General features: G+C 40.7%; 1 protein-coding gene across 1 annotated transcript in view; it reads right to left on the reverse strand.

The window, feature by feature from the left end:
• The window catches only part of LOC125465647 (alpha/beta hydrolase domain-containing protein 17B-like), a 71,554-nt gene extending 66,498 nt beyond the window's left edge, over positions 1 to 5,056 (reverse strand). The window contains exon 1 of the mRNA XM_059638466.1: positions 4,626 to 5,056. Within this exon, the coding sequence (XP_059494449.1) occupies positions 4,626 to 4,897 (272 nt within the window). The 5' untranslated portion in view covers positions 4,898 to 5,056. The remainder of the gene's footprint in view (positions 1 to 4,625) is intronic.
• Between the last annotated feature and the right edge of the window lie 17,254 nt (positions 5,057 to 22,310).

A 22,310-nucleotide genomic window follows, 5' to 3' on the forward strand; every position in this document is an offset into this window, starting at 1 on the left:
AGCTACTTTACATTCTTGGTGACTTCAATTCATTATGCCCTCATATTCAGGGATACACCATGACCCCCACACCCACTCCACAACCAGGGAGGCAGTGACATCATGGCATTGTCACTGGAGTAGCAATACAGAACTCTTGGCCAATGATCTGGGGTCGTGGGTTCAAATCCCAGCATGATCTAATGGCAACCATATAACCACTGTGATTGTCACAACAAGATCAATCTGATTCACCTTCAGAAAAGGAAATCTGCTATCATTGCCTGGACTGGCCTACGTGACAAGCACATAGCATTGCGTGACTCAAGGAATGGGCAACAAGTGCTGAGCTAGCCACTGACACCCACATCCCATGAATGGATGGTTGGTTTTGCCTCTTCTATGGCCTAGCAATCTCCATCACTTCAATTAAGTGAATTTCTTCCATGCACGATAACCAAGTGTGAAGCTGGATGAACACAGCAGGCCAAGCAGCAATTCAGGAGCACAAAAGCTGACGTTTCGGGCCTAGACTCTGATGAAGGGTCCAGGCCCGAAACATCAGCTTTTGTGCTCCTGAGATGCTGCTTGGCCTGCTGTGTTCATCCAGCTTCACACTTGGTTATCATCTTGGATTCTCCAGCGTCTGCAATTCCCATTATCTCTTCTTCAATGCACATTCTGCTCTCCTTAATTCTTCCTTCCTATTAAAAATACTCTCATCCAAATCATCAATTGTACTTCAAACTTCCAACAGAGTAGCCTTTGGATGGCTGAAGAAATGTCATGGAGAATGGAAGACAAATCTGTTCAACCTACATCATCACTACTGAACCCTAGTTACCATAAAAATCATTTCTCACTCTCACCTAGCCCATTCCCCGTGTGACAGTGACTGCCACTGTCTGCAATCCCCCACAGGGGTGTGAACAGAAGGTCTGAAGAGGAAATCCAGGCACTGAATAGTGGACAACCAGTTTAACTTTTCACCTCCAGATCTGGCTGGCCTATATAAATCATAATCAGGCCCTTCTTCCAACTGCCAAAACTGCTCATTATTCCAGGATCATTCTGGAATGCAAAGGTAACTCCAACCTTCTTTTGTCAGCCTCGAGCCATCTTCATAAACAGTCTCTGCTGTCATCTCCTCTAACATCAGGTGCGAGGGACTCATGGACCTCTCTCACCTGGTCAGCTGCCTCTACAGTTTCCTTTACTTCTTGTTCTGAAGGCTCTCCTCATCCAAATCCTGAATTTGGATTTTTCTCTACATCCCCACCAAACTCCCTTGTCCTCCTAGAGCGTGCCTTCTCCATGGAAACAACCTTTTGTGCCTTCAGCCTTATTCACATTGTACTGCTAAATAACCACTTCTCTTCTAGGCTATGTTAATCAATATGGGCAGAGTTTCTGTATTCCCTATATGCTTCCCACCCCCCCCCCCCCTCCCAACACCATCATCTTCAAATGTGTCACCTCCACATCTACTGAAAACAAAACCTATATTAACCGTTCAGTCCTTGGAAACTATTGGCCCTCTCATTCCCAAATCAAGCCCATCTTTCTCAGAACTTCATGTTTAAATCCAATCAAATACATTTCAGACTCCTCCTCAATACTGAAACCATTCTCTCCAAAACCACAAATGACTGATTATGACAAAGGTGAATTATTCCAATTGTGTTAAAGTCAAGCAGAAGACAGAATCGTCCTTCAATATCTCTCCATTGTCATCCAGCCGGAACGAACTGCACTCATGCTTCCATTCTTACCTAATCAGTTGTAGGCACAATTGCCTGCAATAGCTTCTCTACCTGCTCCATCCTTGGTATCCTATTTCACACTGACATGGTGCCTCTTGGCAAAGTCATTTGTGAAGATGTCAGCTTCTTTATGTGCACTGACAACAAACAGCTTTACCTCACCAATACTTTTCTCAACAGTGTCTCTAAACTGCCTGACTGCTTGTCAGACAAGCAGTCAATTAGGAAAAATTCCATCTACTTAAATATTGGAAAGTTCTGATGTTGAAACCTTATCAGTACCTGCTACCTCTAGACTTGACAATTTCAAGGCACTTCTGGCTGATTTCTTACATTTTCCCCTCAAACTCTGCTGCCTTGTGCCATAAAGTCCTGTTCATCTGTTGCCCCTGTAGTCATTCACCGACACTCTTCCCCAGTATAGTAGCAACTCAAATATAAAATACTTAAATTGGCTTTCAAATCTCTCCAAAGTTTCATTCCTCCTTATAGAACTCCTCTAGCAACAAAACTCAAGTCGACTGTGCTCTCCTATTCTGGCCTCGTGAACATCCTTGTTTTTAATCACCACCAACAGTGGTCAACGTTTTCAGATTCTGGACCCTTAAATCTGGAACTCCAACACAAACTCTTAATGTCTCCCTTTTCTTCAAGAGGTTTCTTAAATCTTCCTTTTTGCTCATAGTTTTAGCTATCTGTCGTGATTCATTATGGAAACATATTCAATTTTGTTCGGTAAGTCTCCTATAAAAACACCACGGGACATTTATACACAAAAGCATGATATAAATACTTGAATATTATTGGTTAGTATTCATTGAATCCCTACAATGTAGAAACAAATCATTCAGCCCAAGAAGTCCATACCACCCCTCTGAAGCGCGTCCCACCCAGACCCATTCCCCTACCCCTGCATTTCCCATGTCTAACCCACCTAATCTAAACATTCCTGCACATTACGGGCAATCCACCTAGCCTGCACATCTTTGGACTGTGGGTGGAAGCCAGAGCACCCAGAGGAAACCTACACAGATGCGGGGAGAATGTGCAAACTCCACAGACAGTCGCCTGAGGCTGGAATTGAACCTGGGCCCCTGGCGCTGTGAGGCAGCAATGCTAACTACTAAGCCACCTACCAAAGCTACTAAACAAAATAATGGTGATAACTAAGAAACAAGGTCAACTACACTTTGCGATTCAGCGTTTCACAATCAACCTAAAATGAATGCAAAACAGGCACTTTACTATATTTAAAATGTCAGTAATTATTTGATTTCTTAAAAAAATACAAATGACGACTGATTACTTGGAATTGTTTAGGCTTGATTCAATTAACTTGCAATTACTGCTTCATTGGAATGGCTAAGTGGAGGATGCTTTCTTGTTCATGAGATGGGGGGCTTCCCTTAGGAGTTTACCACTGTAATACATTAGAATTTATTTAAATGTAACCCTGATAGCTCAAAAGACATCCCTTGCAGCTACTGACTGTATCCAACAGATTGCATATAACCTAATCAAGAAATTTATATTTTCTGAAAATGCAACAGCAATGTGCTGCTCAGCAGATCCCAGAAAACAAATTTCTAAAATTTGCAGGTTATTACTTTCTAACCAAAGCACAAAAATGTGCAATAATGCTTCTTACAAATTACATCATCCAACATTGGCGTACAACAATTTTCAACATATAAACAACCTTTCAATGCCATTGCTTTGAATGGATTTAACTGAACTCCGAAAAGTTGAAAGGGAGTCTTCCGGTGCTGTGATGTTCCTACCTCTGAACGAAAAGCTCTGGATTTAAATTTCTTGCCCGGACTTGTTAGCTATGGGACATATGTTTCTAACATAGGAAAAACAGGTTTGTTATCAGCCTGTAAATTCTTCTAATGCACGTGATAGCAGGCAGTAAAAGCGAGTAAGTTTCTTGGTAAGCTATCCTGAAGAAGGCATACCACTGTTGTACTTTGCCCATTAGTGTGAGCCAATCTAATGGAAGTTCATGGCACAACCGTCAGAAATTGAGGATGGAAGTAAATATAGACAGATTGAAAGTGAACAAGGTTTACATTGTGAATGTGACCACTGAAAAATTGACAGTTCACATGGAGACATGAGAAATTTACACAATGAATAACTCAGCTACAGACCAGAAGTACTTCAGGTTTCATCGTTGGGCTGTAATGGGGTAGATAACCTCGTCTAAGACAACGACCAAGAAATTACAATTTGTCACAAAACCCTAGTGAGAGTGGAAAAGTGGCTTCCACTATTTTGAACAGCATCTATTTGGGTGATGTACTCACGGCCACAGAATCACACTATACAAGGTATCAACAACTTCAGTAGAGACAAAAGGAAAAGAGGGGAGAAAAACACTTCTTGCCAAGGACTGTTGCTGCAAATAATATTAAACTTTCCAAAGGTCTTTTAAATCACTTAAATCACGCAACTTTGTTAGAAATTGCATAAGCAAAAGGCAATCACTACTGGTTGATTTGTGAAAACCTGCAGTTTAACTACAGTAACATGCTTTTATAGTCCTCCTTTTCAGTCACCTTTATCAGCTCTTTGTTGCACTAGATCTAATACCAGGTTAATGCTTTTCAGATTTGTAGCACATTATGTATCACCTCACCAGCATACTGTACAGTCAGAACTGCATTTTGACAGTCACTCTGTATATTGAGCCTATACAGTGGATATCCGCTACACTGATCACAGTTCTCCAAACAAGTGGGCAGTCCTCAATATCGGGGGAATAGTACCCGATGGGAGTGCTGTGGAGGCGTTAGGATGGATGGCTAGGGGCGTCCTGATTTCTGCACCAGATTGTGTTTTTTTTAAAAGGGGGGGAAGGTGGGCTTGTCAAACAGTTACCTGGCGCTCGGAGAGCATCGGATGAACATGCAGGCGATTCTATTCCCTCGGCTAGTGCGGATGAGGAAGATGTCGGTGCAATCGAGCTCCCGCTGGCCGTACTGCCACTCGGCCCGCTCGGTGAAGCGGAGGCTCCAGCGGCTCCCGGACTCATCAGCCACCGCCGCGTAGGTGGCCTCAGGGGGCAGGAAGGCTAGCTTGGCAGCAATGCGGCTGGGGCAGGGCGGGCAGCAGAAGAGGCAGCAGAGTTCGCTGAGCGAAAGACCGTTCATCCTGACGGGCGGGCGGGCAGGCAGGCTCCGGTTCAAACCAACTGGCTTCCCCCAACCACCCTCCCCCCGGCTTTCCTCTCAACCCAATCAGCCCCGCGCTGTCTCCCAGTTCCGAAGCAGGACGGCCCCAATCCCCAACACCCAGCCGGTCGGGGGGGGGGGGGGCGGGGAGGGATGAGTTAGCGGGGCCTTCGCTTCTGAATAGCTCCTCTGTCAACTCCCATCCTTTTCGTCCATTTCTGGCGAAGACCAAAAGGGGATAGAAGTCGCCGGATGTGACGCGCCACACAGGGGGAGGAAGTGACGACAAGGTAGGCCCCGCCCTTCCCTCCCCAGCCTGGGTCGAAGGTCACTTACCTGGACAGGTGAGGCGCAGTTTCTTGGTCAACTTCCGTCTTTTTCTTCATCTCTCCCCTCCCACAACCCGCAAACCCCATCTCACAACCGGCCGAATACTCATTTCACGAATCTACTTTACATAAAACGAAGAACTGTCATTGCTGAAGATCTGCCACAAAAACGGAAATTGCTGGAGAATCCCAGCAGGTCTGGCAGCATCTGTAGAGAGAAAATAATGTTAACATTTCGAGTCTAGTCCCTCTTTTCCACTCTTATGGTTTGTTCTACCCGCTCACCTCCCTTGCCTGAAAAAGCATTTTGTGGTTGTGGTACCTCACCTCTCCTCCTATCTTCTTTTCTCTCCATCTTCGGTCCGCCTCCCCCTCTCTCCCTATTTATTCCAGAACCCTCTCCCCATCCCCCTCTCTGATGAAGGGTCTAGGCCCGAAACGTCAGCTTTTGTGCTCCTGAGATGCTGCTGGGCCTGCTGTGTTCATCCAGCCTCACATTTCATTATCAAAGCATTTTGTGGACTTTTTTTAAAGATGATACATCTATGGAGCAGGTGGACTTGAACACAGGCCTCAGGGGAAGGACACTACCCCTGTGCCACAAGTAACTTCATATCTCCTTTGAGGATCTCAAAGCTTCTCCTTTGCCACCCACACACATGTACTTTACAGCCATCCAAGTACCTTGTACAGCAGAATGTTTACTGTCACTTCAGAAATGCACCAGGCAAATTGCTTACAGCAAATACCACACTAAAGTGCAATGTAATGACCACCCAGACGATTAGTCTTTGTTATGTCGATGATGATCTTTGATAATTATCATTCTGATAAACGTCAGGGCCAGAGCATGAGCAGGGGACGTGTGAGGGCATCCTGTTCTTTATTATCTTTAAGATTGTCTTATCCATGACTACTAGAGAAGGAACCTAGGCTACAATTTAAATGTCAGTACTTGCAGCACTCCAGCACTCCTTCAGTACCACACTTGGTTGTTAAAATGGTTTGCATCTCTGAATTTTTGCCAGTTCTTTCAATAAAATCACCTTTCACAGATGCTGCCCGAGTATTTCTAACATTTTCTGTTTACATTTGCTGCTTTACTCGTAAAGCAGCCACCCTATATTTGTATGTACATGCACTGTACAGGGTGATTATTTGTTGTGGGAAAGCATTAAATGGCATTGTCCTTGCAGATTACATATTTAAAATCTTTTGCAGAGCAAGTTGTTGAAAGTGCTGTGTGACAACGTCGGGATGAGTTGAAACACATTCTAGGACCTGGCGAGCAGGGTAAACTGCACTTACTTAACCAGCAGATTTAATTTACTTCTTTCAAAGTCCAATCCTTCAATATAAAAATCAGATACATAAGCAAAAAAAATGAAGGCGTCTGCTCATTCTGCTCAAGGCACTTGAATCTATTTTCCTCCTTAGTCATACAAAATAATCAGTACACTGTCACACATTTTGATTCTTTAAAAAGTGGCAGTTAACTGTGTTTTATCAGGAAACTCTGGCTGACCAATAGTGATCTTATAGGCGTTTCTGTATTATCAAAAGAAGTACAGATAAATGTATAACAGCAAATTTAAAGATCCTCACTATATTAAAAGAGTACTTTTGCTTTAAGTATCATACTAAAACAAGGTGAAGCCTACAGCAAAGGTATCATGCATTTACGAGAAAGTAACTAACCCATTAATCTATTATTTATCATCTGTACTACAAATTCTAGAATTCAATGTACATTCTAGTTTAGTCTTGTAATATTGATAACATTTTGTTTGAAGGCGGCAATGCATGCTGTAATTTAATATTATAATATCTAGACATCAAGAAATAAAAATAAACTTTTAATTAAGGTTCACTACAGTACTTTAAAATATCCTAAAATAAATCTGAACTATCAATTTAATAATGGCCCTAAAATGATATTTTGGGAACATTAATTTAAATGGCATGATTGCCTTGTCATTTATTTACTGTTAGCCATTATCCTCATAATTAATATGCTGGATTCTGTTCAATGAAAAGTAAATGGTATCATTGTAGAATGTGAGACTTTCAGTTATCAGGAGCAGAGTGAAGAAACTAAAATTGTTTCCAGTGGAGTAAGGCTGACAAGAAACATAATCCAGATATGTAAAATGTTGAAAAGTGCTAGATGCTGGAATTTCCTTTAACTTTGTCTCACTACTTCTCCTTACATCCTTAAGTTGCTCTGTATAAATCTGGCGCTTTTTAAAAAAAAAGTTGTTCATGGGATATAGGTGCTACTGGCTGAACCAGCATTTATGGCCCCTCCTTAATTATAGGATCATAGACCTGTACAGCATGGAAACAAACCGTTCGGTTCCAACTCGCCTATGCCAACCAGATATTCTAAATGAATCTAGTCCCATATGCCAGAAGAAATAGCCACAGCCTATTCAGCCTATTTCTCCCAAAAGCTCAAACCCTCCAACCCTGGCAACAGAGATAACAAGGTGTAGAGCTGGAGGAACACAGCAGGCGAAGCAGCATCAGAGGAGCAGGAAGGCTGACGTTTTGGCCTAGACCCCTCAGAAAGAAGGATCTAGGCCCAAAACGTCAGCCTTCCTGTTCCTCTGATGCTGCTTGGCCTGCTGTGTTCATCCAGTTCTATACCTTGTTATCTCAGATTCTCCAGCATCTGCAGTTCCTACTATCTCTGAAACAATTTTAACCCTGGCAATATCCTTGTTAATCTTTTCTGAACCCTATCAATTGCCCTTGAACTGAGTGCCTTGCTATGGCCATTTCAAAGCACAAATAGGAGTCAACCATATAGAAGTCAACTGACATTTAGGCCAGATCCAGTAAGGATAGCAGATTTAATTTCCTAGAGGGCATCTGTGAACCAGACATGTACCCTTGGACATCTCGCCTAATCTTGAATGGTGCAGTGTTGAATTTTGTTTTATTACATGCGTAAAGCTTATTACATTGAAGACTCTAGATAATTCTGCATTATTGTTGATGTAAAGAAAATATTTGACTTGAGACACAAGCTAAAATTTAGAGATTGCAAGTGTTAAATTATCAAAATTGAAGCAAGGGTAAGATCGAACGATCAATTGAAGTCTTATCCGTAGTTTAGTCGACCCTTCACTCGGAGTCAGGACAGAATGTTTAAATCCTGGATACCATTCTAGTTGAACTCTGACAAGAGTGCCTAATAGTTCTCAGGATACCATAAGTTAATTGCTTTATGTTAATTTTAGTCTACCATTCAACATTTTATGCACAAACATCCCCAGATCTTTGTTTTTGCATCCCATTTAAACACCAATTAAACTGGAATCCACCAGGGACCCTTATCGGAGAGTAAGTGCAGATACAAAGGGCCAAATGGCCTCTTTCTGCACTTAGGGATTCCAGGATTCTATGAATTTCCCCAAACAATCTCTGATTGGCAGCAAGAGCAAGGAAACCTTAAAAAAAACATTATTTTTTCTGAATTTGTTAGGTCCTCAGGGGCAAGCTAGAAATCAGTAAGCCATAGAGCCAATAACCATTGACACGGAATTTCTCTCTCCACTTATGAATATAGAGCAAGAACAGGCCTGTACTTTAGCAATATTTGGCCCATGAGCAATGCATCCAAAGTTGGATACCCAGATAAGTTTTAAGTCGGTAAAGTGCATGTCATCCATAACGTGTCCCGAAAGATCAAAGCAGTTGGTTGTGAAATCAGTGTATTAATGCAGTGTAGCCTCTGAAGCCCTCCTGCAGCAGTACTGCCCACAGTTTGATACTATCTTTACAACAATGTTTATGTCTCTATTCGTAACTTTTTTTTTTTGTTTTCAGCTCTACTTTTCATTTGGCTACATTTACAACAGGCAAAGTGTAAATTGCACTGCTTTTGGGCCATAATTGAAAAAAACAATTATAAATATGTGCAATTCTAATATGTTTGAATGGATTTTAATTATATCATACAAAGCAATTGTTGTGTTTAATCAATTCGGTTTGAAGTTGCTTCTCTGGGCTCTGTACCTTTCTAACCCAATTATCACCAATCCCACAGTCCTGCCTTTTGCTCAAACCTTAACTTTGATCAAGTAACATTTCCTTGCGTTCCCTGCAACCACCTCTTCTGTCCCAACTTCCATTTTCACCTATTGGCCGTTTCATAATGTCATTGAGTGAGAACTTCACTGTTGATATTGAAGTAACACTTGCAAGATGAAATCTCTCGGAACTCGCTGTACAGGATACAGACTTGCCAACGGGCTGACTACACACTCCCATCCCACTCCATATTCAACACTCAAGCCCCAAATTTGAATTAGGGCAATGATCTCCAACAAAACCTTAAAAAGTATATCACTTCTTTAGCAAAATTCACAGAAAAACACTAGTCAAAAAAATGACCCTTCAAGGATTTTTATTCCTTAAAAGAAGAATTGGCAAGTCTACATTTGACAAAAGACTTGAAAGAACCAAATTCAAAATACATTCAGATCAGGTTTAAATGTAAATGTAAAGTATGCAAAGACCATGAAATAGGCATAGACTTTAGTTATTTGCCAGCATAATCAGCATTTACATTGTTGATAATCTGAATGGCGATTGAATGAGTTTTGAATTGCCAATGTGTTTTGAAATTAGAACTTTATCTGCAAATACAAATTCACCCATAGATTAGTGTGTGGCTGAGGGGCGGTGGTGGAGAAAGAGACAGAGAATGAGACAGACAGACAGACAGGGAGAGTTGGGGAGGAGGGAAGGAATGCATGAGTGAGCGAGTGTGAGGAAGAGAGAGTGCGTGTTTGTGTGGAAGTTGAGGATACCTCTGGATACACAAAAATGCAGAGTAGCCAAGCAAAGGCTGATAGCCAAGTTCGGTACCGATGAGGATGGCCTCAACTGGGATCTGGGGTTCATGTTGCCCTATTCGTGATCCCCACCACATTATAAATGTTCTCCATCACACACACACACACACACACACTCACATGGATCCTCCATCATATGTACACAGTCTGACTCACTCGAATTTGTAATTGCAGGTACAATCTATTTTATTTAAAAAGCACACAATTCATAGTCAGTGTGGAATTTTATAGTTTCCTACTTTAGAAATAAAACCAATCCGACTCCAAGCAAAAACACAGATTCTATACACCCAACATGTATTGTCTGACCTAAAATGCCACCTGTTCCTTACACTGAAAACCTTTGGTTCTCTCTGGGCAAACTTGAAATAAATTTGGGGATTTACATATATATTAATCAATTAAATCTTTAATCAATTAGAAGGTTTTAACAGCAAATTAAGTCTATTTAATACATCCTCATCAGCTGTGTCACCTTCGATCTATTATTTATAAATTGTGTTCTGTTGCTTCTTTCTCACTTCAGCTCACGAAGCGGCTTCACTCCAAAAGCTTGTGTTTTCAAACAAACCTGTTGGACTATAATCTGGTATCGTGTGATTTCCGACCTTGTACACCCCAGTCCAACATCTGCACCTCCACATCATGACTATGACACCATTGGATCTATCTGCTCTCCTAAAGAATAATGGAATGGATCATTTATCCCATTTAAGCAGTGAGACTTTGCACTGAGAGATAGCAAGAACTGCAGATGTTGGAGTCAGAGAAAACATAGCAAGGAGACTTTGCACTGGTTTGCATCATCCTCTGAAAGACAGCAGCTGCAACAGTGCTGTACACCCTTAGGTTCAGGCATATAGTGGGACACCTTTGAAGTCAGAGGCAAGAATGTTAACTGAACCAAAATGACATAAATAATGGTGGAGAGGTTATGATTGTAAAAATAAGAGTCACTGCTTTTGATCTAGTTGTATTTTATGGTTTTTTAAATAGCAGCTTGAGAGATTCAGTATTTTTTTTAAATTCACGCATACAGCCCTCTATTACATCCAACAGAAAGACAGGTTCTTGAAAGGACAGCCAGAAAGTCATGTCGAGTTATGGTACTGTGTGCTGTTTGGACTTTGCATATCTTTTGGCCCTTTTATGTCCATTATTAGCTGACACATACTGATCACCTATTACTCATTCATCCTAAACCAACTACAACAAAAGGCTATTAAATTTACATTAATGGTTTGGTGGCAAGGAAATAAAATACCAACACATTAAGGTTGGAAATTAGAAGTAACTTTACAGATGGGAGTTATAGAGGCACATAGTATGGAAACAGACCCTTCAATACAACTACATTCCCAAACTAAACTAGTCCAACCTGTCTGCACTTGACCCACATCCCTCCAACTTTTCCTATTCATGAACTTATCCAAACGTCTTTTAGACATTTGTAACTATATCTGCATTCATTACTTTCATTCCACATAAACCAGTGTTTAAAAAATGTTAGTGATAATGGGAACTGCAGATGCTGGAGAATCCAAGATAATGAAGTGAGAGGCGGGATGAATACAGCAGGCCTAGCAGCATCTCAGGAGCACAAAAGCTGACGTTTCGGGCCTAGACCCTTCAGAGAGGGGGATGGAGTGCGGATTCTGGAATAAATAGGGAGAGAGGGGGAGGCGGACCGAAGATGGAGAGAAAAGAAGATAGGTGGAGAGGAGAGTATAGGTGGGGAGGTAGGGAGGGGATAGGTCAGTCCAGGGAAGACGGACAGGTCAAGGAGGTGGGATGAGGTTGGTAGGTAGGAGATGAAGGTGCGGCTTGGGGTGGGAGGAAGGGATGGGTGAGAGGAAGAACAAGTAAGGGAGGCAGAGACAACCTCCTCCCTCACCCCTATCCCAGGCCCCAAGATGACTTCCCACATTAAGCAGAGGTTCACCTGCACATCTGCCAATGTGGTATACTGCATCCACTGTACCCGGTGTGGCTTCCTCTACATTGGGGAAACCAAGCAGAGGCTTGGGGACCGCTTTGCAGAACACCTCCGCTCGGTTCGCAATAAACAACTGCACCTCCCAGTCGCAAACCATTTCCACTCCCCCTCCCATTCTTTAGATGACATGTCCATCATGGGCCTCCTGCAGTGCCACAATGATGCCACCCGAAGGTTGCAGGAACAGCAACTCATATTCCCGCTTGGGAACCTTGCAGCCCAATGGTATCAATGTGGACTTCACCAGCTTCAAAATCTCCCCTTCCCCCACTGCATCCCAAAACCAGCCCAGTTCGTCCCCTCCCCCCACTGCACCACACAATTAGCCCAGCTCTTCCCCTCCACACACTGCATCCCAAAACCAGCCCAGCCTGTCTCTGCCTCCCTAACCGGTTCTTCCTCTCACCCATCCCTTCCTCCCACCCCAAGCCGCACGTCCATCTCCTACCTACTAACCTCATCCCACCTCCTTGACCTGTCAGTCTTCCCTGGACTGACCTATCCCCTCCCTACCTCCCCACCTATCTTCTTTTCTCTCCATCTTCGCTCCGCCTCCCCCTCTCTCCCTATTTATTCCAGAACCCTCACCCCATCCCCCTCTCTGATGAAGGGTCTAGGCCCGAAACGTCAGCTTTTGTGCTCCTGAGATGCTGCTGGGCCTGTGTTCATCCAGCCTCACATTTCATTATCTTTAAAAAATGTTACCCCTTTTTATTAAAGTTTTCCTCCATGTTAAAGATATGCCCCTTAGTTTTGAACTCCGCCACCCTAGGGAAAGACCTGTGTCATTCACCTTATCGATGCCCCTTGTGATTTATAAATCTCAAAAAAGGTCACCCCTCAACTTCTTACACTCCAGTGAAAAAGTCAGTCTTTCTAGTCTATTTTTGTATCTCAAACCCTCCATTCCTGGCAGCATTCTGGTAAATTTCCAGTCTAATAATATCCTTCTAATAAGGGTGACCAGAACCCCACACAGTACTCCAGAAGAGGCCTCACTAATGTCCTGTACAATCTGAACATGATGTCCCAACTCCTGTATTCAAAGTCTGAACAATGAAGGCAAGCATGCTAAATGCCTTAACTACTCTACTTGGTGACAAAAATTTCAACGAATTATGTATCTGAACCCAGAGGTGTCTGTTCTACAGCACTACCATGGCCCCTACCCTTACTGTCCTTGTTTGTATTACCAAAATGCAATACCTCACATTTATCTAAGTTAAACTCCATCTGCCATTCCTCAGCTCATTGATCAATTGGGCCAAGATCTCTTTGTAACCTGAGATATCCTTGTTCACTGTTCACTATAACACCAATTCTGGTGTCATCTGCAAACTTACTAACCATGTCTCCTACATTCTCATCAAAATTATTTACATAAATGACAAACAGAGGGTCCAGTGCTGATCCCTGTGGAACACCGATGGTCCCTAGCCTCCAGTCTGAAAAATCTCTTTACCATTACCCTCTGTCTGCTACAGTAAAGCTAGTTTTGTATCCAATTGGTAAGCTGACCCTGAATCCCATGTGATCCAATTTTACTAATTAGTCTACCATGTAGAAATTTGTCAAAAGCTTTACTAAAGCCAAGTGAACAACATCTACTGCTGTGCCCTGAGTCTTTTTTGGTTACCTACGTATAACAAAAATGTTATCAGTCATTTTAGTCCATACACAGTCCAGTCCATTTAATGCTGATTTCCTTTCTAGTTGCATGACCCTTCATCTGAATATTCCATAGAAATAGCAAAATGTCTTTTAAAAAAATGTCCGTAAGATTTTATCGCTTTATAAACAGCAATACAGATGTTCAAGTTCAATTTTTTATCAAAGCAAATACAACCCATTGAAATGGTCACAATAATACATAGTGATAAGTGGCTCTGTTACTGTACTCTGAATGTTTTACTGTATTCTCATTGCCTGTTTTCCCCAATCTTATTACCAGAACAAAGAATGGGCAGGATCAGAGTGGTGGACTTTCATGAATAACATCATTGCCACTTCTACTTAATTCTTTCCCAGTGTTGGAGAATGCCCTATCTTTGTCCAGAAGTAGCAGTAGATAAACAGTATGGTAATTTAGCAATAAAAGAGAAGTCAAGAGAAAGCATTACAGTAGAACAGTGTGTTGTCAGCCATATATGATAATGAACATTTCAATCCTCATCCACCATCAAGAGACTAGAGAAGCTGGGATTGTTCATCTTGGAGCAAAACAAAATTAAGAGAATTACTGTAGGTTCAAAATTGAGAGATTTTCCTAGAGTAACTGGGGAGAAAATGCTTTATCTGTCAGAAGGTTGGTAGCTACAGGTCATAGATTTATGCGCCCAGGAGTAGGCCTTTTAGCCCTGAGCCTGTACCACCATTTAATGAGAACATGGTTTATCTGTGGCCTAACTCTGTATAGCTGCCTCTGGGCTATATCTCTTGATATTGTAGATACATTTTTGTTAAGCAATCTCAGATTTAAAATTAAGGTATGTTAAAATTTAAGGTAATTAAGAAAAGAACTCCAGCATGGAAGAGTATTTTTATTTACATTAAGTTATTAGAATCAGAAACATACTGTCTTATTGGGTGGTGAAACGAGATTCAAAAGCAACCTACAATTGAGAAATAGATAAATACTTGAAGGCCTTTTAGATAAAGAGCAGATGAGTGGATCTAATGGGATCCCTCTTTCAAAGAGTCAGGACAGACACACACACACAACGGTATGAGTTTTCTCTGACATGTTAATGATTATATGATGCTAACCCTAATGCACATGCATAAACTTTCCAGCACTAGGCATCAGGTCAGTAGCAGAAAGGTTGCATGAAGAACCCAAATCCTACTAACACCGGCAGCTGTGGCAGTCATACAAGAAAGCCATCCACGGGCCTTAATTGTGGCAGAGGTAGAAAAGGTCACCCGTCACCCTCTGTCCTAATTAAATATCTGCCAAATTGACACAGTAAGAGGGATTAAATTTTGCCTATCATGGCAGCCAGTACGATCTAGAAATTTGCCTGCTGTGTGCACCATCATTCAAGCTGTTTCCCTTTCTCAGCCTCAACTCCCAATCATCCTGCCAATCCTGAACCCCTTACCAGCTTGGTAGGCCAACAATATTCCAATATCTTCAATACAATATAAAAGTGCAAGAACAAAAGTGGGTGTACAGAAAATGTTTCCGCTGGTGGGGAGTTCAAAACTATATGGGGCATAATGTGGGTTGTACAAATAAATACAATGGAGAAATCAAAGACATTTCATTACAGAGAGTAGTTAGAACGTCAAACCCACTACCATTAAACTCATTGAGGCAAATAATATTAGTTCCTTTAAGACAAAGCGAGATACTTCATTAAAGGAAAGGTGTAGAAGTATATACAGGTGAGAGGGGTGGGTGGAGGCTTGTAAGGAGCATAAATGTAGACACCGAGCAGTTCAACTAAGTGGTCTACTTGTGCACCATGATATTAGTTGTAACTTTCTGTAATGCAGCTCGTGTAATCTCGTTTTGGCAGCATTTTGAATCAGCACTATACATGGTAGCAATTTCACGCTTACACATTACAATTGGATAGCAAGTTAGTTTCCTTCATTTGTCACAAGTTAGCAGTTAGCTACATTTTCAGCTTTTAGCCTTCACAGAACAGTATTGACAGACAGTGGAAAAATTAGATAACAATGCAGAAAGCAATCAATTTATAGATAAATTCAGATTCTTCTAGTGGCAATTTTTGAAAGTAAAGATTCAGGATATCACGTTCATGAAAAACTAGTTTTCTTACAAAGCCTCAGATCAGCAAGTAACTAAAAAAACCTCAAATGAGGCAATCTTTAATTTGTTATACCATACATTGAGCATTTTGACGATCAAAATGAGAGCTTTAAGTTTTGAGAAACAATACATTTTGCACCCCACTGTCAGCAAACAGCCTAATTAAAAACTCTTACCAAGCTTCCCCAATAAATTTAATCGAACGTACAAGGCATTGTGGGGTCTCGGAGTAAGACTGCAAATTTGTGGCAATGTTCTTAGACGTGGTGTGTTCTTGATCACTTAGAAACAATGTTGCAAATGCACAAATTACCTGCATTTCAAATCCCACATCTATCAAGGAAAGATAGAGCAGTCTAGATTTAGAAAAAGGTCAAAACAGAAAACACAATATTTAAATTCATCAGATCCTAATTTATTTGTGATGTATACAGGAACTTTACACTGTACTAAATAAAACATTATTGGATTTTGCTGATAACAATGGAGACTTGACAAACTGTGATGGACTGTAACAAAACTTCAGGAAGACATGATCAGGTTAGTGCAATGGGCAAATAGATGGCCAATGCAGTTTAAATGTAGCCATAATGATATCATCCAAACATGCAGTATCAGTTTCCAATGACGGCATCCAACTCTCTACCTCATCACCACTTTGCTTGACCTTTCCCTGAAGAAACTTGTTTAAGAGCTCAGAGGATTGTTGTTGTCTTGTTTGGGCCAAAGGACCTGTTTCCACATTGTGGGGATTCAATAATATGTACATAGGCAAATCAATATCAGCACATAAAATCCTAGCACTCTTAAGTTAGGATTCTATTTGATTTTGGGTCCTTGCATTAAATGCAAGATCATAACATTTAAAAACTTTAGGAATATTAGAAGAAATTCTTAATTACAATATTGTATGAATACTATGTCACAATTTACAGCAAAAAGTTATAACATAATTCTACTTCTAAAAACTTAGACAATTTTCAAATCCACTTAAAGATAAAAATGGATACTCAAATATGTCAAGACTCTCAGTTCAGTATGATTTTTTAGGAAGATAACAGTCTTCATCTTAAATAAAGGTTGAAACGAAGAGTTTTTCAGACCAGTTCAATGAGCAGTCAAAACATAGCTGTTCTGGGCAGTGTGGACTGATGCACAAAATATTGGTTTTTAAAAAATTCTCACTGCTGCCTGTCGGTCTAAAAAAGAGCTGGTATTGTTCATTATTATATGAAAGGCAGAATTCTTGGTAGATCGTCATTCGTTTTCAAAAAACTGTACAGTTTCACAGTAAACAACCTAATATGTACAAAACCATTCACACCTCTTTAAATATCTGCAATACTGAGGTCTTGCTCCTGTCAAAATTTCCCATCCTATTTACTTCTGCTTTAAATTTAAAATTAATTTCTGGATAAATTTGGTGGTTTTCTTTACATAGTCACAAAATCATTCTTTTGTCCTGTCCAATCTCGAAACAGCCTGTTCACAAACTATGTCATGTGTGACCCCAAGTGAGCTTTGGACCATGTCTGTACCATCATAAAGGATGCCCGTTTCCACCACTGTACCATTGGCCTATTCCATCTTGTGTCAGCTAATCTGATGTTCAGACCCTGATCAAGGCTTTTGCACTTTAGACTGATTATTTCAACCTACTCCTGGTTGGCCTCCTACATCCTCTCTAAACCTGAAGTCATCCAAAGTTCTACTACCCTTGCCATGATTTGTACCAAAGTCCTGTAAACTGACCATCCATGCAGCTACCTAATTTATATGACAAGGTTAGCAACTGTAAAATTATTGTCCGTTTTCAAATCACTCAATGGCCTTTGCTCCTTCAATCTCCACAATCTGCTACAGACTTGCAAATCTATTCTCTAACCAACTTGTTCAGATGTTTTCTATCACATCTCTGGAGCAGGTGGCATTTGAATCTGGTCGACCTGACTCAGAGGTAAGGGCACTACTGCTGCACCAAAACAGACCGACATTGGCCTAGCAGCTTTGGATTACTAGTGACAAATACCACAACCTATCCATATCTGTTTACGTGCACTTCTCCCATTCTAGCCACGCTTTAATTGTGACAGCACTGGTCACTATTTCTTCAGCTACCATGGCCCACAGCTCTGGAATTCCCTCTCCGAACCTCTGCTTCTCTTCCCTCCTTTAAGGCACTTCTAAATTCCCTCTTGGCTGAGCTATTAACCATTCTATCTTAACGTTTCCTGTGCTCAGTAGCATATTTTGTGATTTGCTAGGTTATTGTTGATGTTAGCATTTAATCAAAAAATAATCTATTTACAAAAGAGATTGCAGTCACCAATGTCAATTGTTAAATTATAATCTCCGAGTAATTGATTGACTATATAGAACTTAATCATTCCTAAAAACAGAGACAAAGTCAAAACTTTTCAGTTTGCACTGGTTAGGACTGAAAAGTGATCTTTAGAAGGAAGGATACAGCACCAGAACAAGGCAGCAATTGGCTACACTTTGGCTAACATGGAGGTGCTGACTTTGGTGATCATGTCATTAGACCAGTAAATTAGGACCCCAGGCAAGTGTTCTGGGGAAGATGAGTTTGTATCCTATCACATTAATTGGTGAAATCTGAAATGACCTAAGTTCTGAGGTCTAAAGGACTTTGTGCTTTGAAATTACTGCCATATATGCTGATAGATCTTGCTTTATTGGACAACCCTGACTTTGTTGGAACTGCTATTCAATATGTAACATTTTATTGATTGTCATTTGTCTGTTGATTCTTATTTAGTTTATACTGATCCTAGTTTGGATTGTGGGACCATCTTTTATAAATAGATGAAATTGTCTTTTTTTTAAAAAAAAGTCAGGGTTGTGCAAATAAGTGTAGTCCCCCTTGGTATTGATCACAAGGATCGGAACAAAATGTCATGTAAATACTAATATAATCTTCACTCTTTAGCAGAGCTGAATTTGGACAGATCTATCAGGTATAGACTGTGAGGTAAGCACCCCCCCCCCCCCCCCCCCCGCAAACAACATGAGTTTAAAAAAAAGTGTTTAGGTGAATGAGTTAGAGCCACATTAATGCCTTTGATCAGTATTATTGTTGGGTATTGGTTCTTGTATTCCTACAGTGTAGCTTGTTAGGCAATTTACTATTCACAATAGGACGTGGATTTAAATCCAAAGCCTGTTCAAAGTTTTTGTTTTAGAATCGTCAGCCGATGCTTTATGTGCATGGTGAAGCATTTGTTGTTTTCTCCATGTTAGTCCACATAAAATATGCCATGTAGAATCTGGTTCATAGTGGCTCATTAACTACATACACTGAATGACATCCCAGAACTAGGTCCCATAATCCATCTGGGTTATATGCTTCAGATTCCTATTACCTACATAGGTGACTGGCTGACTAGCAGGCTGCTTACTAACAGACTACTCGTTGTATATTCAGAGAGAAAGATGGAGACCGCTTGTACTGGAGTCTCATTTCTATCTTAACGGTGCCTAAGATCTGTGTAGCAGTAGAGCACATGGGAATCAATAGCTAAGAAATTCACAGATGATGGCACAATATGGATCCCATCAGGTCATACATTATGAAAACATTGGATTTAAGCTACAGTTAAAAAGTTTAGCAAGAGCAAGTGTTCACAGCTTGAATTTAAATATTCTCTAATCATCACCTTACCAACGGAATTAAATATTTTGTCACGTTTATGTGGGTCATGTTGCAAGATGCAATTCTCCACCTATTCTTTACACCTTGTAGATCAAATTTTCTCCTTCAATCGTGACTAAGGCTAAAATAAAATTGACAACATATTCAGAAGTGATTTGGTGATTTTAAAAATACATTTAAAAATGTGAACCTCAAAAATAATGCTGGGTAGTGCAATATCAGAGTGCAGTGTTCACAGTACAGATCCAACATTGGTGCAAACAAGACCTCACATTAGTTGAGATTCTATAATATTCAATGATGTAAATGTATTATGCTGCATATTAAAAATGTGCACAACAGCATTCAGTTCTACTTTTATATTGCCACATTCTCCTCTAATTTTTAACTTCAACAAATGATTTTGTCATTGTTTGACAGCATTAGCTGTGGGTTTTGCCAACACAGACGTTTACCACTTTTTCAATAATCATTAACACACATTTATTCCTGAAGGCCTGGTTAGGGTGTGTAGCTTTAAAGTTTTAGCAAAGATCTGTAGCTCGGGTTGCGGACGAGGTGGTTGACTTGCTCATCAAGCTGGCTTGTTTTGGTTCAGATGTTTCGTCACTATGCTAGTGACATCAGTGGAGCCTCTGATGAAGCTACGTTATTCTACTCTGCTCAGAATTTATAATGTCCGATCCATAATGGTGAGTACTGTCATTTTTGGTTTTGATCTGTGTGGGATCCAATTCTATTGGTTTGTTGATTGCCTCTAGGAATTCCTGTGTGTTAATGTTTGGCTTGGGCTACTATACTTATTTCATCCCAGTTAAACTGATGGCCTTCATTGTCTGAATGCACCAATATTAAGGAGAGTTCATTGCGCCTAGCTGTGGATCCAGTATATAGACAACACGTCATTATTAAAAAGGTAACAAACTAGAAGAGACCCACCACCTCATCAACAGCATATTCACAGGAATTAAACTCGCAAGGGAAGTAGTAACCAATCAACTTCTGTTTCTAGATGTTAAAATAGAACGATTGACAAACAGGGAGTTCCAAACCTCAGGTGTACAGAAAAGCAACCCATACAGATCAAATCCTCAACTTCCACAGCAACCACCCTAACACCCACAAACAAAGCTGCATTAACACACTATTTAAAACGGGCCAGGATGCACTGCAATACTCCAAAACTACGCCCAGAAGAAGAATACTGATATCCATTTAAAGCGAGGATTTTGTATCTCCACAGCTCCATCCACAGATGCCTAAACAAAACAACAGGAGGACACAGTACAACCTAACACATTGACCACACTGCCCTATATCAGGAACATCAGAACTAACAAGACTCCAAAGACCACTATGAATCATGGTAGCCCACAAACTCACAGCCACTTTACAACAAAAGGATTAAAAAGACCCCATTCCCACACCATGCAACAACTCCCAAAAGTTGTGGGACAGACAGAAAGCTGGACCAAAAGGAAGGAAACTAGCCATCAGAATATATGATCAGCTAGCAGCAAAACGGCACGATGAATTCTCCTTAACATCTGAATATTCAGACAATGAAGGCCATCAGTTTAACTGGGAAAAAGTAACCATAGTGGCCCAAGACAAACGGACACGCATGGCAATTCCTGGAGGCATAGTTCCTACAGGCAAATCAGCAAACATTGAAATGGACTCCATATATAAACCCATACAAATCAAAACCAGAAATGACAGTACTCACCATAACAGACCGGACAGTATAAATCCCAAGCAGAGTAGAACAACATTGCTTCAGAAGCTCCACTGATGATGTTACCTAGCATGGTGACAAAATATCTGAACGAAAACAAGCCAGCTTAGCGAGCAAGTCAACAACCTCAGGGTATGTAGGGTCAATGTCAGATCTTTAGCATTCCCATCGATCTAGCAATGTTTGGTGAACCTATAATGTGTATACTCTTGACGTTGTAACAGAGAACACCTCAAACACGTTTTAAGCAATTCCTGCACTCCTTCAACCACTGATACCTTATAACAAAACATGTAAAAATAAAATTAACCACCTTCCATATATTTACGGTCAACTGTGGTCTGTGTAAAATTACGTCTTTACAAAGGCAAAGCCAGACTGGAAAAGTGGTTATCTTATGTTAATAAGAGGACATACAGATACAAAACCCTCCTCATTTTGACATTTGTTGAATACTTTTGGCTAATGACTCCTAATTAAGTTTGTGCCCCTAACTGAAATCAGAAAATCTCAGGAAGAACTTCAGCAGAATGGAGACAATTATGGGCGGATTAGACACATACAGCTCCATACAACACATAAACTAACTGAACATCTGAAGTGTACAGCACTCACTAACATGGCAAAGTATTTCTGGGGTTTGATGGTAATGGGGGTTTGACTTCGAGGCAAGGGTTCAATTTTCTGGTAGATTATCTCACACTTCATGGCAACTGCATGTTTTCATCCTTTACTTCCCAGCTCTTACCCAAGCCGTTTTGCTATGTATGTATTCAGCATTTGACAACTACTTGGCTTGCCTTCTTGACAAAGCAGCTCAAAATTATCAAGGTCAGAGAAGAAAAAAAATTGACTAGCTTTCTTTGCTAATTTTGTCTTACAAAAAAAATAATCAATTGCAGTTTATTGGTTTGTCACAGAATTATGACATCTGAAATGCTGTTTTGTTGATTCCATCCTTGCACCAGGAATATTCTTCCTCTTGTCTTATAACTCTAATTTCAATATAAAGT

This window comes from Stegostoma tigrinum, chromosome 30 (assembly GCF_030684315.1).
Source record: "Stegostoma tigrinum isolate sSteTig4 chromosome 30, sSteTig4.hap1, whole genome shotgun sequence".
Classification (NCBI taxonomy): Eukaryota; Metazoa; Chordata; class Chondrichthyes; order Orectolobiformes; family Stegostomatidae; genus Stegostoma; species Stegostoma tigrinum.